The sequence below is a fragment of the Bos javanicus genome, chromosome 27, assembly GCF_032452875.1.
Source record: "Bos javanicus breed banteng chromosome 27, ARS-OSU_banteng_1.0, whole genome shotgun sequence".
NCBI lineage: Eukaryota > Metazoa > Chordata > Mammalia > Artiodactyla > Bovidae > Bos > Bos javanicus.
The window spans coordinates 20132978-20151831 of record NC_083894.1 but is presented as its reverse complement, the minus strand read 5'-3'; the positions used below and the strand labels follow the sequence as shown (position 1 = coordinate 20151831).

The window sequence follows — 18854 nt, the reverse complement described above, 5'->3', positions numbered from 1 at the left end:
CAGCAAATAACCTTTATGTGTATTTTTTTAAAAATAAGAGATGAAAGGTTAAGACAACAGCCTTTCACGACTGACTTCAGTAAACTCAGACCCACTACAAGTTCCTCAAAGTTATCAATATAATATATTGTATTTCAGTGAGCTGTTATGATTGTGATATGTGATATGATTCAGGGGAATCATTTTAACCTAGTAGTTCAATAGCGGGTTTCTGAACTTTGAACAATTTAATGTATATCTTTAACATCCTTAGAAATTTCTGTTCATGTTGAATTTCCATGCCTTCTACATAATTTTATGAAAACAATTATTTGCCTTTCATTCAAAAAATGCACAAGTTCTCACTATGCAATAAGCACTGTCTGTGTTTGCTAAATGGCAAAACACCATCTCCACATCATCTTCCTGTACCTTACAGTCTGAAAAGTAAAAGTGAAGTTGCTCAGTTGTGTCCGACTCTTTGAGACCCCATGGACAGTAGCCTGCACCAGGCTCCTCCGTCCATGGGATTTTCTAGGCAAAAGTACTGGAGCGGGTTGCCATTTCCTTCTCCAGGGAATCTTCCCGACCCAGGGATCGAGCCCTGGTCCCCCACATTCTAATTGGCTGATAAACAAACAAGTAAAGGAGAACATTATACTGTGTGTGGGGTGGGGGGCGGGGAGGGGTCAGTTATGATGGAAAAGTTCAAGGTATTTCATTGAAAGCAGGTGGCAGGGTAGACTAAACCAGTCTTGGAATGGGAGAAGCATTCAGGAAGAAGTTGAATCCAGCAAAGTCCTGTTAAAGAGGGGAAGCAAACAGAATTCAGACTACAGCATTCCTCCTGATAAGACACAATCCATTCAGTTTCCTCCTCTAAAACACAGGTTTTGGACTAGATTATCCCCATGGCCCCATTCAACCTAACATTTTATGATTCTCTATCCAAATTTCAAGGTAAAATTTAACTGGAAGATAGAATTTAGTAACTTTGCTTTATAAACTGATTTTCACAAACCTATTTTTTTGAATTACTTCAGTTCTTCATCCCTTAAAACTAGAGAGTAAAGACGATGAGTGATTCTAGTTATGAGACTCAAATACTGATATTTTAGCAAAACAAATGTGTACATAAAGATATTTATACATGCACTTCCAACTTCTGAAGTGCTCTTAAACACAACACACTATTTCTTTAGATGTATCTGCAAGCTACCATTATTATGTAAATATCACATAATTTTATAATTTTTGACTCTAACATAATCCACTTACAGTATATATAAACTTTCTTTTAAAGTATGTTATTTTTAATTAAAATAACATTTAAAACTCTAAGTTTCAACACAAAGCTGCATAGTGGTACCACTTTTAAAATCTCTCTCCAGTTTCACATCTCTGACTGCCTGGTGGCCTCTTCCACTTGGATGTTATATCAATCAGACACAATTATCAGAGAAAGATTAGAAGGAAATTTAATTTTAACCTACATGAGAAATGAGAAAAAAGGAATCTTCACACCGTGTTCTGAAATTTATTTCTCATTTGTTTCTACTTTTAAGAGACTAAAATGATGAATTACTACATCTGTTCAACTTCTGGCTGTTTCTCTTTCTTAATTTGATTCATTCTCACTTTGAGAAAGCACCTGGTTTGTATAATGACCTTGAGTTTCATATGTTGGTTTTATCACTGTTTGATGTTCCTCTTTATTTAAAATTCACTTTAGAGACAAACTCTTCACAGGCTCATAGGTGTTTAATAAGTAAGTGAGTGTAATTATTATATTTAACCATAGTCAAGAGTTCAATGATTAATTCTCGATATCATAGAACACAGGCTTCCATTACATAGATTTTGATCAAAGCATATGCCCTGAAACAAATACTGCACACAATGAAATTCTAATCAAACATTGTTTTCTTGTATAACACTGGAAGGATGAAGGAACAGACCTCCTTATTCTTGAATAATTTGTTCAAGGAGCCCCCTGCACCTGCATGATGATCTTAGAGCAACTTGTGTAGTGATGTTCTATAAAGTCTTGTCACCATGTGAAAGGTTTGCTTTATTTCCCTTGATGTGGTGGTCTGAGGTTTATAGGTTCCTGAACACAAGATTTGAGACAATCCTGAAAAAAAAAAAAAAAAACAATCATTTTCAAAGCACAAGAATTTTGATATGCTTCAGTTGCCAAGAAATTTATGAACACCCATATTTTGAGACATTTTGTTTTTAGATTAATCTCTAGTGTTTGAGGCAAACTGATTTATTCTAACATAAAAAGATACTACATAGTGACCAAAACCACTTGATTATTACTTTGGTTTAAGAGTGAATACCTTCTTGTGAACAAAACCCTTGGATTTTAAACATAATAAATTCAAGTATTGTTTAGGTATATTATATTGTGGTGTTTTAAATTTGAGATAACATATTTTATTCAAACCTAAAGATTAATATTAGCATACAGCAAGACCTAACAACCTGTCAATATCGAATGAAGTTTGTCCCTATTTGGTATCAGCTGTTAATGCAATGCTTTTCATCTAAGTAGCTGCAAATTCAAAACAAAAATAGTCTTTATTTGGTTCTAAGTAGTCAGTTGTACTCATCCATACCTGAGATGATTCTTTAACTCCAACTCTTTGGAAAAACAAATAGAACTAATAGGAAAGAATAAAAATAATTCCATAGTAATATCTATATGCAGGTTGCTTGAAAACAATTAACAACCCCAAGAAGAAAGAGAAGGTTGTTAACACTCTTCTTTTTTTTTTAATTTTAGTTTTATTTTTTGGCCACACCTCACAGCAGGCAGGAACCAGGGGTTGAACACACGGCCCCTGCATGTGGAAGTGTGGAATCTTAACTGCTGGATTGCCAGGGAAGTCTCTAACCCTCTTCTTGATTAAAGGATGGGTAAATTCACTTGCCATTTGTGGTAAAGGCAAATTCTTAATCCTGATTTTTTTGGGGTTAGTTTTGTGTCCTTCTATTTTTCCCCATACTGTGTTCGTATTTTTATTTACATCCTTCAAATTACTTTAATTAATTTTTATTGGAGTATACTTGCTTTACAATGTTGTGTTAGTTTCTACTGTACAGCAAAATGCATCAGCCATACATGTACATATATCCCCTCCCTTTTGGATTTCTTTCCCATTCAAGTCACCACAGTGCGCTGAGTAGAGTTCCCTGTTCTACACAGTACATCCTTCCTGTTCTGTTTCTTTCTGGTGTCAAACACTGATCTTCAAGATCTCCCAGACTCCCTAATGGATATAGTGAGTGAAGTGAGTGAAGTCGTTCAGTTGTATCTGACTCTTTGTGACCCCGTGGACTGTAGCCCACCATGCTCCTCCGTCCATGGGATTCTCCAGGCAAGAATACTGGAGTGGGTTGCCATTTCCTTCTCCAGGGGATCTTCCTGACCCAGGGATTGAACCCAGGTCTCCCGCATTGCAGGCAGATGCTTTAACCTCTGAGCCACCTGGGAAGCCCCCCTTAATGGATATAGTAATCTTTAAATACCCGGTAGTAGTGTTCTGCAGCCTGCTTGCTCAAGCTCAAAAGAACTGATTGTTACATTTTCAGGCATTTAGTGAGCCAAGTTGTAAGAGGCATTATTTTAAAATGTTATATAAATTTATAAGTAGATAAATTATATTAAAATCAAAAGCAGTAAGTGCTAGAAACTCATCACTCCCCAATTATTTTACTATTCCTATTACCTCTTTGATATGTGTATCACGCAAATTCTATATAATGTGGTGCTACTGTGCATCTTCTTACAACTCTACCACTGGTAATGTCATGTTGGTAGCTTGAAATCAGCCATGGTGGGAGTATTTATACTGTGGAAATCTGTAAACACTACAAATCAGGGCTCTCCTGCCTTCTACCCCAGAACCAGCGGTTAAACTTTTACCAGTACAGCACAGGAGCCTGCACACTGAGCTGTCTAAGAAAAGCAATTCCTGCATTTTCCAAAAACCGTTCCTACATGTGACTCCACCTCTTTCATTCCAGGCACAGCAGATCAGTATTAGAGTAAGGAACTAACTAAAATATAAAGCCCCTCTAGGCTAGACAAAATGAACGTTTTCTCTTTAGGCTCTGAACTAAGATTCATAGAGACTGATGAAATTAGACTGTGACATGGTCACAGCAGTATGTTAGAATAAATGTCCTTGAACTCTTACTATGTGGGTTTGTAGAGCCTACCTGATTACCTCACTTACTTACATACTTACAGTACCACTTTTATCTCATGGTACCACTTTTCCCCAGTTGGATGTGGATTTTATCCATAAAGAATATCTCTTATTTGAGCGAATGCAATTTCTATTCTACTGTTCACAAATTAGTGCATCTTAAGAGAAATTGTCTTAAATTCTTAGTTTCTGATTGCAATACAGAAACTATGTAGGTGGAGAGCAGAATATAAAGGCTCGAGTTCTGGTTGCGTGACCCAGAGAAAATTATTTAATTTTTTCACTCATCAGAAAAAAATTAAATGTGTGCACATTTTCATGGATTTTAAGTCCGAAGGTTGTACCGAGATGCTTCAGGCCTGACTGTGGGTGTTTAAAGAGAGCTTTAAGTAGGCAGGATCCAGATGTCCTCCTGTTTTCAACTAGAGACACTCTAGTGTTATTTACTGGAAATTCTGGACCTGGTCTGAAAATGTTGCTCAGCACAGTGTTCTGGGGAACACGTAAAGATCAACTGGAGCTGGCAAGAAATGAGACTGGTTTGCTGTCCCGCTAAGCTTCTGCACGTACATACACAGACTTACCTTATGCTATGCTTGATTTCTCTAATGGTTCCCTCTTGGTGCTGAGCTTTCCATCTGTTCTGAAGGCTGCCCTTCTGTTTGGTTATCTGCCCTTAAAACAATTTCCCATCCAACACCTGACAGTCTGGGGTTCGAGCCAGAGATGAGGGTATATGCTGGTTGCACTAGGCCCTACCACCAGGTACCTACTGAGCCTGTCCATATGGACATCTCACAGGAGAGAGTGCTGGAAGTCAAAGAAGATAAAACACTAGATTGTTTCTTAAAATACCTTTCCTTACTAGATAAGGAAAATAGTTCATTAGCAGCTTCTTAAGGATTTTCAGGTACTAAAACACTTTTTGTTTGTATTAGAACACTTTTTAAGATGCTCCTTCATTCAATCTCTTTAGGCTATGGATGGGATGGGAGTTTGGGGGAGAATGGATACATGCATATGTATAGCTGAGTCGGTCTGCTACACACCTGAAACTATCACAGCACTGTTATTTAGCTATACTTCCTTACAAACTGAAAAGTTTAAAACAATTAAACAGAAGATATCATTATAGATGCTAAAAAAAATCTCTTTAGGCTGTATCAAGATTATCTACCTTTTCTGTTAGTTTCCAATTCTTCAATCAATTTTTCCTCTTAATGCTTTATAATCTCAATTTCTTTTAAGTCACATAGTACATAACTAAGCAAGTTTTAACACACCATAGTAAGTAGCATATCATTCAAGAGCATTAGGAAGAAAATCTATTTTTTTATTAGATTGGTGCAAAAGTAATTGCAGTTTTTCACTGTTAAACTTTGCCATTTGATATTGGAATACATTCTTAAACACATATGATTATGTTAGACATCATTTTAATGTGCATTTCTCACTTTATGCTTTTTTGTTAATAACTTCTACTTGCAGTGTATTTTATATTTATTTTAGACTATGGAAATGATGTTAGACAAAAAGCAAATTTGAGCAATTTTAAAAATTTGAGTTCAAAAGGGGTCATAAAGCATCAGAGACAACTCACAACATTAATGACACATTTGACCCAAGAACTGCCAATGAACATACAGTGCAGTGGTGGTTCAAGAAATTTTGCAAAGGAGACAAGAGCCTTGAAGATGAGGAGCCTAGTGGTGGGCCATGGGAAGTTGACAACAACCAATTGAGAGGATCATTGAAACTGATCCTCTTAAAACTACACAAGAGGTTACCAAAGAACTCAACAACAACCATTTTACAGTCATTTAGCATTTGGAGCAAATTGGAAAGATCAAGCTCAATAAGCAGGTGCCTCATGAGCTGACTGAAAATCAAAAAATCATTGTTTTGAAGCACTGTCTTTGCTCAGTCTACATAGCAACAACAAAATATTTCTCTATCAATTGTGACATGCAATGAAAAGTGGATAACCAGCGATGGCCAGTTCAGTGGTTGGACCAAGAAGAAGCTCCAGAGCACTTTCTACAGCCAAACTTGCACCAAAAAATGGTCATGGTCACTGTTTGGTTGTCTGCTGCCCATCTGATCTGCTAAAGCTTTCTGAATCCCCATGAATCCATTACATCTGAGAAGTATGCTCAGCAAATTGATAAGCTGCACTGAAAACTGCAACACCTACAGCCAGCATTGATCAACAGCAAGGGCCCAATCTTCTCCACAAAAATGACTGACCGCACATTGCACAACCAGAGCTTCAAAAGTTGAATAAATTGGGTTATTAAATTTTGCCCCATCCACCATATTCACCTGACCTCTTGCCAACCGACTGCCATTTTTTCAAGCATCTCGACAACTTTTTGCAAAAGAAATGCTTCCACAACCAGCAGGAGGCAGAAATATTCCAAGAGTTTGTCGAATCTTGAAGCATGGATTTTTACAGTACAGGGATAAACTAATTTATTTTCTCATTGGCAAAAATGTGTTGATTGTAATGGTTCCTGTTTTGATTAATAAAGGTGTGTTTGAGCCTGGTTATAAAGAGTCGGACACAACTGAGCGACTGAACTGAACTGAACTGATAATGATTTAAAATTCACAGTTCAAAACCACAGTTAAGTTTGCACTGACTTAATATATAAACTTTTTGTTGAAGTATTATATGCATTAAAATGATATACAATTAGCCATTGTAACTGGATAGTTCTAGGAATTTTCGCAGAGGGAATATCCTTGTTTAACCAGCACCCACATCAAGGAACGGAACATGAACAGAACTCTAGGACCCCCCTTCTTCCACTGTCAGTCACTACCCTGTGCCCAAAGAAACCACCATCGTGATTTCTGACACCACATGTATATGTTTATATGTTGTTGTGTTTGAACATTATAAATAGAATAACACAGTTCTGTTGTGCCTGCCTTCTTTGAACCATGTAATTACATGGAGCTGCATTTTAGTAATTTTCACTGCTATACAGCAGTCAATTTTGTGACTATATCACAATTTTTAAAAATTCAGGACATTGTTGATGAACTTATGAATACTTTGTAATTTCTGGCCAATTACAAATATTCCTCTATATGTCTTTTGATGCACATAAATACTCATTGCTGTTGAATATTTCATATAGGAGTGAAATTAATGGGTCATAGCATATGCATATGCTAAACTCTAGTAGTTACAGCCAATACTTTTAAAAAGATGGTATTTGTTTTCTTACCCAAGTGTCATGCTTGCATAATAGATGATGGATATATTACTCAGAGGCCATTCTTCACTAGAAGACAGCTTTTTGTGGGCTTGAAAACTTTAATTACTATCAGGCATGAGAACTGGACTATTGAGAAAGGGCTCACATGTTTCAGGCAGCCAGCTTTACTAGTCCTTGTTTCCAAAAGACATAAAAAAAGATGTCCCTGCCACCAAATGGAGGATAAAGACAATAAGAATTGAACGGTGATACACTATCAGCAAAGATCATGGAACTTATATAAAACCAGAAATTACACAAATCAGATAGGTCAAATGTAATGGTCAAAATAATATTATTACTGGTCTTGATGTTAGGTATTTAAATGTATACCACTGACAGCTTGGTGGTGTCACCAGTGAGACATGTAAGAACAAAAGGAAAGTATCAAGGTCAAGTCACTGAACTTTGTCCATGGAGCGGGCTGGAATTTCTCAGAGTACAGAAAAGAACCAAGTAGAAGCTTACTGCTTTAAGGCTCTAAATGTTGCTGCTGCCGCTGCTAAGTCGCTTCAGTCATATCCGACTCTGTGAGACCCCACAGACGGCAGCCTACCAGGCTCCCCGTCCCTGGGATTCTCCAGGCAAGAACACTGGAGTGGGTTGCCATTTCCTTCTCCAATGCATGAAATTGAAAAGTGCAAGTGAAGTCGCTCAGTTGTGTCCGACTCCTAGCAACCCCATGGACTGCAGCCCACCAGACTCCTCCATCCATGGGATTTTCCAGGCAAGAGTACTGGAGTGGGGTGCCATTGCCTTCTCCACTAAATGTTGCTAGATTGTGCCAAATTACAGTATGTAAGAGGATGGCTTCAAATCACAAAATTTGTTTCTGAATCTGCCCTTCGTCATGACCACAACCTTTCCATGCCAATCTCTTGCTTTCTCCTTTTATCCTTCTATTTGCATTAATTATATTTTAGGATGTGTTGCTTACTTTATCAACTTTTTTAGCATCAGATGACCTACTTTATTTTCTTGTCTCCTAATTCACCTTCCTATCTTAGCCTCTCCCCCTACCCCTCACAACAATAATAAATTCCCTTCTTCATTTAATAAACATTTGTTGAAGTCCTACTATGTGCAAGCAGTTGGACTAAGTAGATGATCTGGTTTCATGGAGCTAGGAGGCTTTACTTTGACCAAGGGGAGAGGTCAGAGTGCAAACCATTATCAACCTGTCTTTGGCAGTGGAAGCTGGTCAAAATAGAAAAAGAATCCTTAGCACCCTCCATAAATGGGTTTCCATGGCTCTGGATGCTGGGGAATAAAGTTCTAGGCTCCCAGAGGCTGGCTCTCTGAAGACAAATGACCAAGAAAAGGCTGCAACTCCACAGAACATACTTTCCCATCACTTTCTCTTTTGACTTTGCCAATTATTCCCCCAAGGAAAACAGCACTGAAGATGAGGACCACTTTCCCAAGAGAGCAGTGGCTTGGTGCAGCCTTTGGCTGGTGGCCTCCCTCTGTCAGAATTGAGTAGGCCTGAGGGTGGGGGCGGGGCTCATCTGCCCTGATGTAGGATCTCAGATATAATTGCTCCTCTTCCAACCAGTCAAGATTCTAGTGCTCAGAATGAATAAAACTAGACAAGCAGGATTTTTTTTAATAGGAGTTTTTATTAAACAGGACATTTCTTCTTAGGCATGACACATATTACACTTAAATATCACATTTTCAAAATTTAAAAGTCACTCATTTTGTTTGCAATTTTAAAAGTATTAAAAGGTGAAAATAATTGGGTCATGGGATGGAATTGTAATTGGAAAGAAAAAAGCAACTGTAGGGCAATTATGGGTTTTGAAGGGCTTCCCTGGTGGCTCAAACAGTAAAAGAATCTGCCTACAATGTGGGAGACTTGGGTTCCATCCCTGGGTTGGGAAGATCCCCTGGCGGAGGGCATGGCAACCCACTCCAGTATTCTTGCCTGGAGAATCCCCATGGTCAGAGGAGCCTGGCGGGCTGCGGTCCATGGGGTCAAAAAGAGTCTGACATGACTGAGAGAACAAGCACAGCACAGCAGCATGGGTTGAGAAGGGAAATGACATATGAAAAATGCTATGAAGAAAGTATTTCTATTCGGTTTACTAATAAGCTTGGAGCGTTTTGGTTAATTAGGCTCATGGGTTCAGAAGGTGATCACCTATATTCCATTATTTTGTAGGAAAAGAGTCTCCAAAGAAGGCTTCCCAGGTGGCTGGGTGATAAAGAATCTGCTTAACAATTCAGGAGCCACAGGAGATACAGGTACCATCCCTGGGTTGGGAGGGTCCCCTGGAGGCAGAAATGGCAACCCACTCCAGTATTCTTGCCTGGAGAATCCCCATGGACAGAGGAGCCTGGTGGGCTACCGTCCATGGGGTCACAAAGAGTCAGACACAACTTAGTGACTAAATCAGCACCACCACAGCTTTTAGGAGGGAGGTAGGAAGGAAAGCTATAAATAGAATAACTTCTGCATGCAGAGAGACCTTTTACCCAAAGCCTTCTGAGTATTTGGAGAACCTACTAAACCCAGCAACTCTCACAGCAGAACTTGATTTTGAGCCAAAGAAATGGCTTTCAGGAACTCTATAAATTTTTTTTAACTAGAGAGAAATTATATAGAGTTAGATATATATATCTGAAATCATGTTAGGTAGAGAACTTCTGTCATGTTTCTTATCTGTAATACCTTATTGTATTACCTCCCTAATTCTTTTTATACCTACTTGGCTTTTAATATGCATCTAATAAAAATTCATCAGTCTGTCCAAGAACTCTGCTATTAGGCCATGTGAGAAATTTATGAGAAAATCCACAAATTGTATTTAGCTCAAAGTAAACAATGCCAGAAGAAGAACTGGATTATATAAGCAGAGAATAAATGCTTCTGTTGAAATTTTCAGAATTCAGAGGAAGCAGAAATTGAAGGAATCTTGGTGATAAAACAAGGACCCAGCACAGAGTTTTCCTTACGGTACTGAATACATAAACCCAACAGGCTGAAAGTAAAAGAAACACAGACACAGCATCCTGAAATAGACACATTTGTTTCATGTAATAGAGGACTTTTCTGTTTATCACTTTTAGTGGCTTTAAGAAAGAACAATTCCATTCAGTTCAGTTCAGTTCAGTCGCTCAGTCATGTCCGACTCTTTGCAATCCTATGGACTGCAGCACTCCAGGCTTTCCTGTCCATCACCAACTCCCGGAGCTTACTCAAACTCATGTCCATCGAGTCACTGATGCCAGCCAACCATCTCATCCTCTGTCATCCCCTTCTCCTCCTGCCTTCAATCTTTCCCAGCATCAGGTGGCCAAAGTATTTTTAGTGAGTCAGTTCTTCGCATCAGGTGTCCAAAGTATTGGAGTTTCAGCTTCAGCATCAGTCCTTCCAATGAATACTCAGGACTGATTTCCTTTAGGATTGATTGGTTGGATCTCTTTGGAGTCCAAGGGACTCTCAAGAGTCTTCTCCAACACCACAGTTCAAAAGCATCAGTTCTTTTGTGCTCAGCCTTCTTTATGGTCCAACTGTCACACCCATATATGACTACTGGAAAAACCAAAGCTTTGACTAGACAGACCTTTGTTGGCAAAATAATGTCTCTGCTTTTTAATATACTGTCTAGGTTGGTCACAGCTTTTCTCCCAAGGAACAAGCGTCTTTTAATTTCATGGCTGCAGTCACCATCGACAGTGATTTTGGAGCCCCCCCCCCCCCCCGCAAATCAAGTCTGTCACTGTTTCCATTGTTTCCCCATCTATTTGCCATGAAGTGATGGGACTGGATGCCATGATCTTAGTTTTCTGAAAGTTGAGCTTTAAGCCAACTTTTTCACTCTCCTCTTTCATTTTCATCAAGAGGCTCTTCAGTTCTTCACTTTCTGTCATAACGGTGGTGTCATCTGCATATCTGAGGTTATTGATATTTCTCCTGGCAATCTTGATTCCAGCTTTTGCTTCATCCAACCCAGCATTTCACATGATGTATTCTGCATATAAGTTAAATAAGCAGGGTGACAATATGCAGCCTTGATGGACTCCTTTTCCTGTTTGGAACCAGTCTGTTGTTTCATGTCCAGTTCTAACTGTTGCTTCTTGACCTGTATACAGATTTCTCAGGAAGCAGGTCAGGTGGTCTGGTATTCCCATCTCTAAGAATTTTCCACAGTTTGTTGTGATCCACACAATCAAAGGCTTTGGTGTAGTCAATAAAGCAGAAGTAGATGTTTTTCTGAAACTCTCTTGCATTTTGGATGATCCAACAGATGTTGGCATTAGCCTATATTAAAATAAGTAATTGAGGTGTATCTGATAGATTACTTATAGGCAAGGGCTTTGTTAGGAATGGCAATTTCAGAATCTGGACCAGAAAAATCTCATTTTGTTTGCCTCTGAAAATCCCTAGTCTTCATAAGAATTGCCAGGATCTAAACCCCTTGTGGATGTTTCCCTGGTGGCTTAGTGGTAAAGAATCCTAAAGAATCCGTCTGCAATGCAGACACCGTAGGAGAACTGGATGTTCAATCCTTGGGTTGGAAAGATTTCCTGGAGAAGGGCATGGCAACTGACTTCAGGATTCTTGCCTGGAGAATACTATGGACAGAGGAGCCAAGCTGGCTACAGTCCATAGGGTCACAAAGAGTCAGACATGACTGAAGCGACAGCACGCACTCAAACCCCTTGTGACTACAGCTCAAAGTGTGTGCTGTCGCTTCAGTCATGTCTGACCCTTTGTGACCCTATGAACTGTAGCCAGCCTGGCTCCTCTGTCCATAGTATTCACCAGGCAAGAATCCTGAAGTCAGTTGCCATGCCCTTCTCCAGGAAATCTTTCCAACCCAAGGACTGAACATCCAGTTCTCCTACGGTGTCTGCATTGCAGACGGATTCTTTACCACTGAGCCACCAGGGAAACATCCACAAGGGGTTTAGATCCTGGCAATTCTTGTAAAGACTAAGGGTTTTCAGAGGCAAACAAAATTAGATTTTCTGGCCCAGATTCTGAAATTGCCATTCCTAACAAAGCCCTTGCCTATAAGTAATCTATCAGATACACCTCAATTACTTATTTTAATACAGGCTAATGCCAACATCTGTTTGATCATCCAAAATGCAAGAGAGTTCCAGAAAAACATCTACTTCTGCTTTATAGATTCAGAGTATTTGAAGGATTCCTCTAAACATTCCCTGGTGGCTCAGACAGTAAAGCGTCTGCCTGCAATGCGGGAGACCCAGGTTCGATCCCTGGGTGGGGAAGATCCTCTGGAGAAGGAAATGGCAATCCACTCCAGCACTCTTAGCTGGAAAATCCCATGGACAGAGGAGCCTGATAGGCTACAGTCCATGGGTCGTAAAGAGTCGGACACGACTGAGCGACTTCACGTTCACTTTTCACTTTAATGCACTGGAGAAGGAAATGGCAACCCACTCCAGTGTTCTTGCCTGGAGAATCCCAAGGACGGGGGAGCCTGGTGGGCTGCCGTCTATGGAGTCGCACAGAGTCGGACACAACTGAAGCGACTTAGCAGCAGCAGCAGCAGTCAGGTATCATCAATGCAATTACAACTGTGTTTATGAAACATCAAACCTGTTAAACCACCAGCCAGACTGATCCTCTTTCGCACAGTTCCCTTCGTAGTTGTCGTTATCTCTGTCCCACGTGCTGAATTTCATTCTTTGGTGACTGGCCCACCATTGCACTTCAGGATGAAAATTTCCAGTAAGGGAGTCTCCAGCGGTTCCAGAATATTCCCCAATACGTACATACATAGGAAACTGATAAAAACATACATAGTAGGAAACTGATAAAAATGTCATAAACACGTTCTCATAAAGTGTAGCAGACAAACAAGTACAGAAATAACAAAAATGACACAATGTGCTTACCCATTATTTATTTTATATCAACAGCTTCCTCCCAAAAGTATCTTTCAAGACAGCTCTGTTGTATAGAATGAAGTCACCGCAGGTATGGCAATGTTTTTCAAACACATGGAGGATAACTAAAAAACAGCAGGTATGCCAATCCTAATCTCCCCAATCATTGGTCTCTCCTTCTCCACGCCTCCCATGTATGTGTTCTCTACTCTGCTTCTCTATGCCTGCCCTGGAAATGGGTATATCTGTACCATTTTTCTAAACTCCACATATACTGGTTAATATACTCTATTTGTTTTTCTCTTTCTGACTTAACTCTGAGTGACAAGACTCTAAGACCATCCACATAGTTAGTGGGAAGCTGCTGTACAGCACAGGAAGTTCAGCTCTGTGCTCTGATCACCTAGATGGGTGGGATGGGAAGGGGCGGCTGGGAGGGAAGCTCAAAAGGGATACATGTTTAAGTATAGCTGATTCACTTTGTTGCGCAGCAGAAACTAATGCAACACTAACGTAAAGCAGTTGTACCCCCTCCTTCAAAAAAAAAAAAAAAGTATTAGCCTTCTCCCCTCAAACAGTATCAGCCTTCTCCCATCAAAATATCAGAAACTGTCACGTAATAAAAAAAATTCTTTGACTTAATAGTTTTATGACTTGAGCCAAATTTTTATGTGCCATTTTCTGTCGCAACGCCCGAAGATACAATTGCAAATTATTCACGGTCTATCCGAAGATGAGCATACCGTTAGGGGTTGTGACTTTCTTAGCGGGGCGCGAGGCTGACGGAGACCCACCCCCGAGAAGCAGAGGCGGAGGACCCAGTCAGCGGAGGGGCGCCGGGACACCCTGGCAACCGAGGGCTCGGCCCAGCCCCGCCGACCCGGGCTGTCGCCTGCGGTGTTGGGTTTTCGCGCAGTCAGGTGTCTTCGGAGGCAGGCGCAAGATATTTATGACCGCGGGGTTGGGCCGGGAATGCAGAGCCGAGGAGCAGCCGGTTGTGCCTCCTCCCAGGGCTTTTTCGCAGCCAGAGATCCCCCTTCTCTACACCCTTTAGCCGAAGGCGCTCCGACAGGTGACTCCAGTGAGGGGCGGCAATCTTAGGGTCGCTCTCGGCCAGCGACGAGGCTCGGCGCACCGACTTCTCGCGAGGTTTCGGGCCCCCCTCCACCCCCTCACCCGCCCCCTCCTGGCTGAGGCGCCAGCAGCTCCCGCTATGGCTGCGCTGCGGAGGCTCCTGTGGCCGCCGCCTCGGCTGCCGCCTCCGTGCTCGCCTCATCATCCCGCCCATGGGCCGTGGGGGCGGCCTGCGGGGACAGCCCCGGGCCCTCCGGGCCGGCCCTTCTCCTGCCGGGAGGAGGACGAGGGGGCTGTGGCGGAGGCGGCTTGGAGGCGGCGGCGGCGCTGGCGGGAGCTGAGCTTCGCTGCCGCGGCCGGCGGGGGTCTGGTCGGCCTGGTGTGCTACCAGCTGTACGGGGACCCCAGGGCCGACTCCGCGCGGGCGGCGGGCCCCTGGCTCCCCTCGGACAGCGCGGCCGCAGAGCCAGAGGACCCGCCCGGCGGCGGGGGGCTGTTCCCCATCCCGGTCGCCGCTGCCAAGGAGACGGTACGTGCGTGGGAGCGCCTGCGCGCGCCTGGGCGGGCCGGCAGGTGACTCCCGGGGTGAGGACCGCCAGGTGTTAACACCTGAGCGCCGGGAGAGACGGGGTGACGGCCGCGCGGGGCGCGCGTGAGACCGGACGTTGGGGGTTGTCGCGGTGTGACTCTGGGGCCGCCGATCAGGGACGTCCTGTGAGCGAGACCGAAACCTTCTAGGCCGGGCAGCCCAGACTCGGGCAGCCGAGTCTGTTCACCCAGCGTGGGGAAGACACACCTGGTGCATCACATGTCTTGACGCATCACATCAGGACCTTTAGGTTGCTGCAGCCGCCACCTAGCCACCAAAGCCCAAACCCACGACAAAATTAAAAAAACCCTGACCCAGCAGAAGCCAAGGGCAAGACAGGCTGAAAGTCATGGCAGAAAGGGCTGCATACGCGAGAGAACGTACTCCCAGGCAGAGCCGGCCTCAGCGCATGATCAAGGAGGTTCAGCACCTTAGGAGCGAGCGCATCAAAGGCGTGGTCTGAGATCCCAGAGGCCACTGCATTATTGTAAGGAGGTTTATGAGTCCCAAGAGCGGAAATGCCAAAACTGTGTAGCCTCCTTATATGTCAGAAAGAACGAGTGAAGATGTCACCAGATTAAAAAACAACAATTATTCAAGAAGTGTATTTCTCTCCCTCCTCCCCTAGTAAAGCCAGATACTCTTAAGTACGATCAATAAGCGAGAAGATGGATAGGACAGTAAAAGTAGGAAACTGAAAGAGGATTAACTCTTGTAGAGAAACTTCAGAGGAAACTGTTCAGGTATCATCATGTGGTTGACAATATAAGGTAAAGGTGAGTATAAGGCAAGAGTGAAAAGAGGGGCAGGAAGCTTTTGTCTTATTAGTGTATCAAGAATCATGCATGACTAGGAAGTCATTTAGGAAAACTCTTGCAAGACAGGAAGAGTGTGAAGGGCTTAGATGACAATAATTGGGGGAAGAGACAACTATTCTGTTTTGAACTTTCATATAATTTATATACTCTTTATTCTTTGCCCAAATCGGTGATGGTGATCTGATGTAAGTTCATCAGTTCTTTTGGTGGAGATTGTTGATGTAGAGCAGGGAATCTATGTTAAGGACCTTCTAGTAGCAAATCACAAATACATAGCGTAAAGTATATTTATACAGTGAATGGTTAAAATACTAACAAATACCCTCAACCTTCACCCCCTTCACCGCGTCACAAACACATGTTAAGCTTGTGTCCTGTTTAACCAAGTGAAAGTGAAAGTGAAAGTGAAAGGCGCTTAGTCGTGTCCGAGGCTTTGCGACCCCATGGACTATACAGTCCAGGGAATTCTCCAGGCCAGAATACTGGAGTGGCTAGCCTTTCCCTTCTCCAGGGGATCTTCCCAACCCAGGGATTGAACCCAGGTCTCCCACATTGCAGGGGGTTTCTTTACCAGTTGAGCCACAAGGGAAGCCTTTTAATCAACCTCAGTTATCTGGGAACATTGAAGATTCAAATGGTATTTTCTTCTTTCTAACAAATCAGTTTTACTTTTAAAATTGAGAGAGTGTCATGCAGTTTTTGAAAGCCCACACTCAGAGAGCTGGGACTCTGGTTTTATCACTTCCTAGTTGTGTCATTACTGAAACTCAATGCCTGTATCCTCATCTGTGAAATTAATAGTCTGTCTCATAGAGTTGTGACAGTTAAATGAGTTAATATATTTAAAGGAGTTAGAATGGTACTCCTAGCATGTAGTGAGCATTCAGCAAATTTGTATTTTTATTTTATTCATTTGTTTACTTATTTATTGTCTGTATTTATTTACCTACATTATTATTGCTTGCTGTTTATAAAAATTCTTGTACATTGTTTTAAAAATCAAATAATACTGAAGTTGTGTCTTACCCTTATTCCTTTTGCATTTTATTTTTCCTATCCTCTGAAAACTTTTATAATCTTTTTATCCCTGGTGTTTGAAAATTTCAGGATAATGAGCTTTGGTGTGGGCATTTTTTTGTTTACTGTGCCTTATACTTAAGGATCCTTTCAGTAAGGAAATTCACATCTGGAAGTTCTTTGTACTTTTCTTGTATTATTTCTTGGACAGTTTCTTCTCTGTTTTCTTTTTCTGGAATCTGTGTCAGTTTGAAGTTACACTTCCTGACAGATCCTAATCTAATTGAAATTCTAATCTTACTTACATTCTAGCTTTTTAATCTGTTTATTTGATATGGGAAGTATCTTTGATCTCCCAACCTGCCTTTTAAATGTTTTATTTCAACTATCCTAATTTTTTAATTCAAAGAACTATTTTGTGTTCTCTGCTGTTCATGTGTTTCAGCATTCTGTTTTGTTTTATGGCTGCTAAAGTTCTCTTTGTATCATAAGAATATTAATTATAGGATTTTAAAAAATTGTCTACTACTCCATGCATTGTGTTGTTTCTTCCAGATTTTTTTTTTTTTTTCGTTTGATTTTCTAAGCTCTCACTTCCTTTTTGGAGGTTTTCCTTGCTTACTTGTGGTTGTTGCCTGTCTGAATTTGAGAAGCTCTTTGTACCTGAGCATGACTTTTCATTTGGTAATCTGGGCTTTTCATTAGGGTGGCATCCAAATGTCAGTATTTTAAAAGTCTTTTTCTCTGGTGTCATTGCACTTCTGTAAAGAATAGGTGAGTTGGGACGAGCAGTTGTCTTCTGGATTCAGGCACAGGTGCATGTTCGTGTGAGAGCATGTGTGCTGGGGGAATGTCCAGGGATGGGCTTCCATCCTGTTATCTCATCCTCTCTTTTCAGCCCCACTGCTTGCTCTGCTTCCACGACAACATGTGTTCCCTGGGCCTCATCCTTTCTGGGGTCTGTGCTGACAATCAGCCAACTTCTGTTTGGCCTCCTCCTCCAAGGCACCCAGGGAGTGCCTCTGCTTCTCTAGGTCAATTATCACTCCTCCAGGCCTTCAATTGTACAAGTCTGATGAATTCTCTTGAGTGTTTAAGTCTCCTTTCCTTTTTTGCTTTTTCAGTCCTTGTGTGTTTACACCTTTTGAGAGATTCATTTATTGTGATCTTAATGTGGTTAGAGGAGGAAGGGGCTGAAAGTCATGAGTTCAATCTGCCATGTGTCAGAAATAGTTTCAACTAGAGTTGTCTCTTCGTTTATTATGCTTATATTTGATTTCCCTGAAGTGGTAGAAGTGATTCCTTTTGATGTTTCATACTATAGCTAAGAAACTTTGATTTATAAAGCCTCTTTTAAGCTTCATTTTATACTGAACATAAACCTAGCATATAAATTAACCTGTAGCTGTTATGAGAATAATATAACTGATGGGAGTGAACAACAGTAACGTACAGACATACAGTTCTGTTACCTTGAAGATGTTTGTTTTAAAGACACTGCCTCTGAACTTCCTCCAGAAGGCCTTCCCTGATAGATTTGTTCAAATACCCCTGCTTATCCTGTATTCCCAGATGATGACTTTTTGCAGTTTTTTGTTAACTCTCTTTCCTGCTGTCTTAGTCTTTTAAGGAGCAGCATAGTGTTGGTCTTGATCACCTTTATATCTTCATTGCCTGGTATGGAGCCTATTCCTGGTTTCTTGTTGTTTAGTCCCTCAGTCATGTCCAACTCTTTGCCACCCCATGAACTGTAGCCTGCCAGGCTCCTCTGTCCATGGGATTCTCCAGGCAAGAATACTGGAGTGGGTTGCCATTTCTTCCTGCAGGGATCTTCCCGACTCAGGGACTGAACCCACATCTCTTGTGTCTCCTGCATTGGCACACAGATTCTTTACCACTGAGCCTGCAGGGAAGCCCTCTAGTCCTAGTAGGCACACAGTAAATATTTGTTGAGCAAATAAACCCATGCTAAATATTTGCCCAGGACATACACATTTGAAAAGACACAACCCCATTCTGTGAGAAT

At 41.5% G+C, this 18854-nt stretch overlaps 1 protein-coding gene across 4 annotated transcripts in view; it reads left to right on the top strand.

The window, feature by feature from the left end:
* The first annotated feature begins 14311 nt into the window (after positions 1 to 14311).
* MICU3 (mitochondrial calcium uptake family member 3) overlaps positions 14312 to 18854 on the top strand; it is a 78052-nt gene continuing 73509 nt past the window's right edge. For 3 of the 4 annotated variants that reach the window (XM_061404329.1, XM_061404327.1, XM_061404328.1), the window contains exon 1: positions 14312 to 14933. In XM_061404329.1, coding sequence (XP_061260313.1) covers positions 14544 to 14933 — 390 coding nt within the window. In that variant the 5' untranslated portion in view covers positions 14312 to 14543. The remainder of the gene's footprint in view (positions 14934 to 18854) is intronic. The other variant, XM_061404332.1, reaches the window with a different exon arrangement.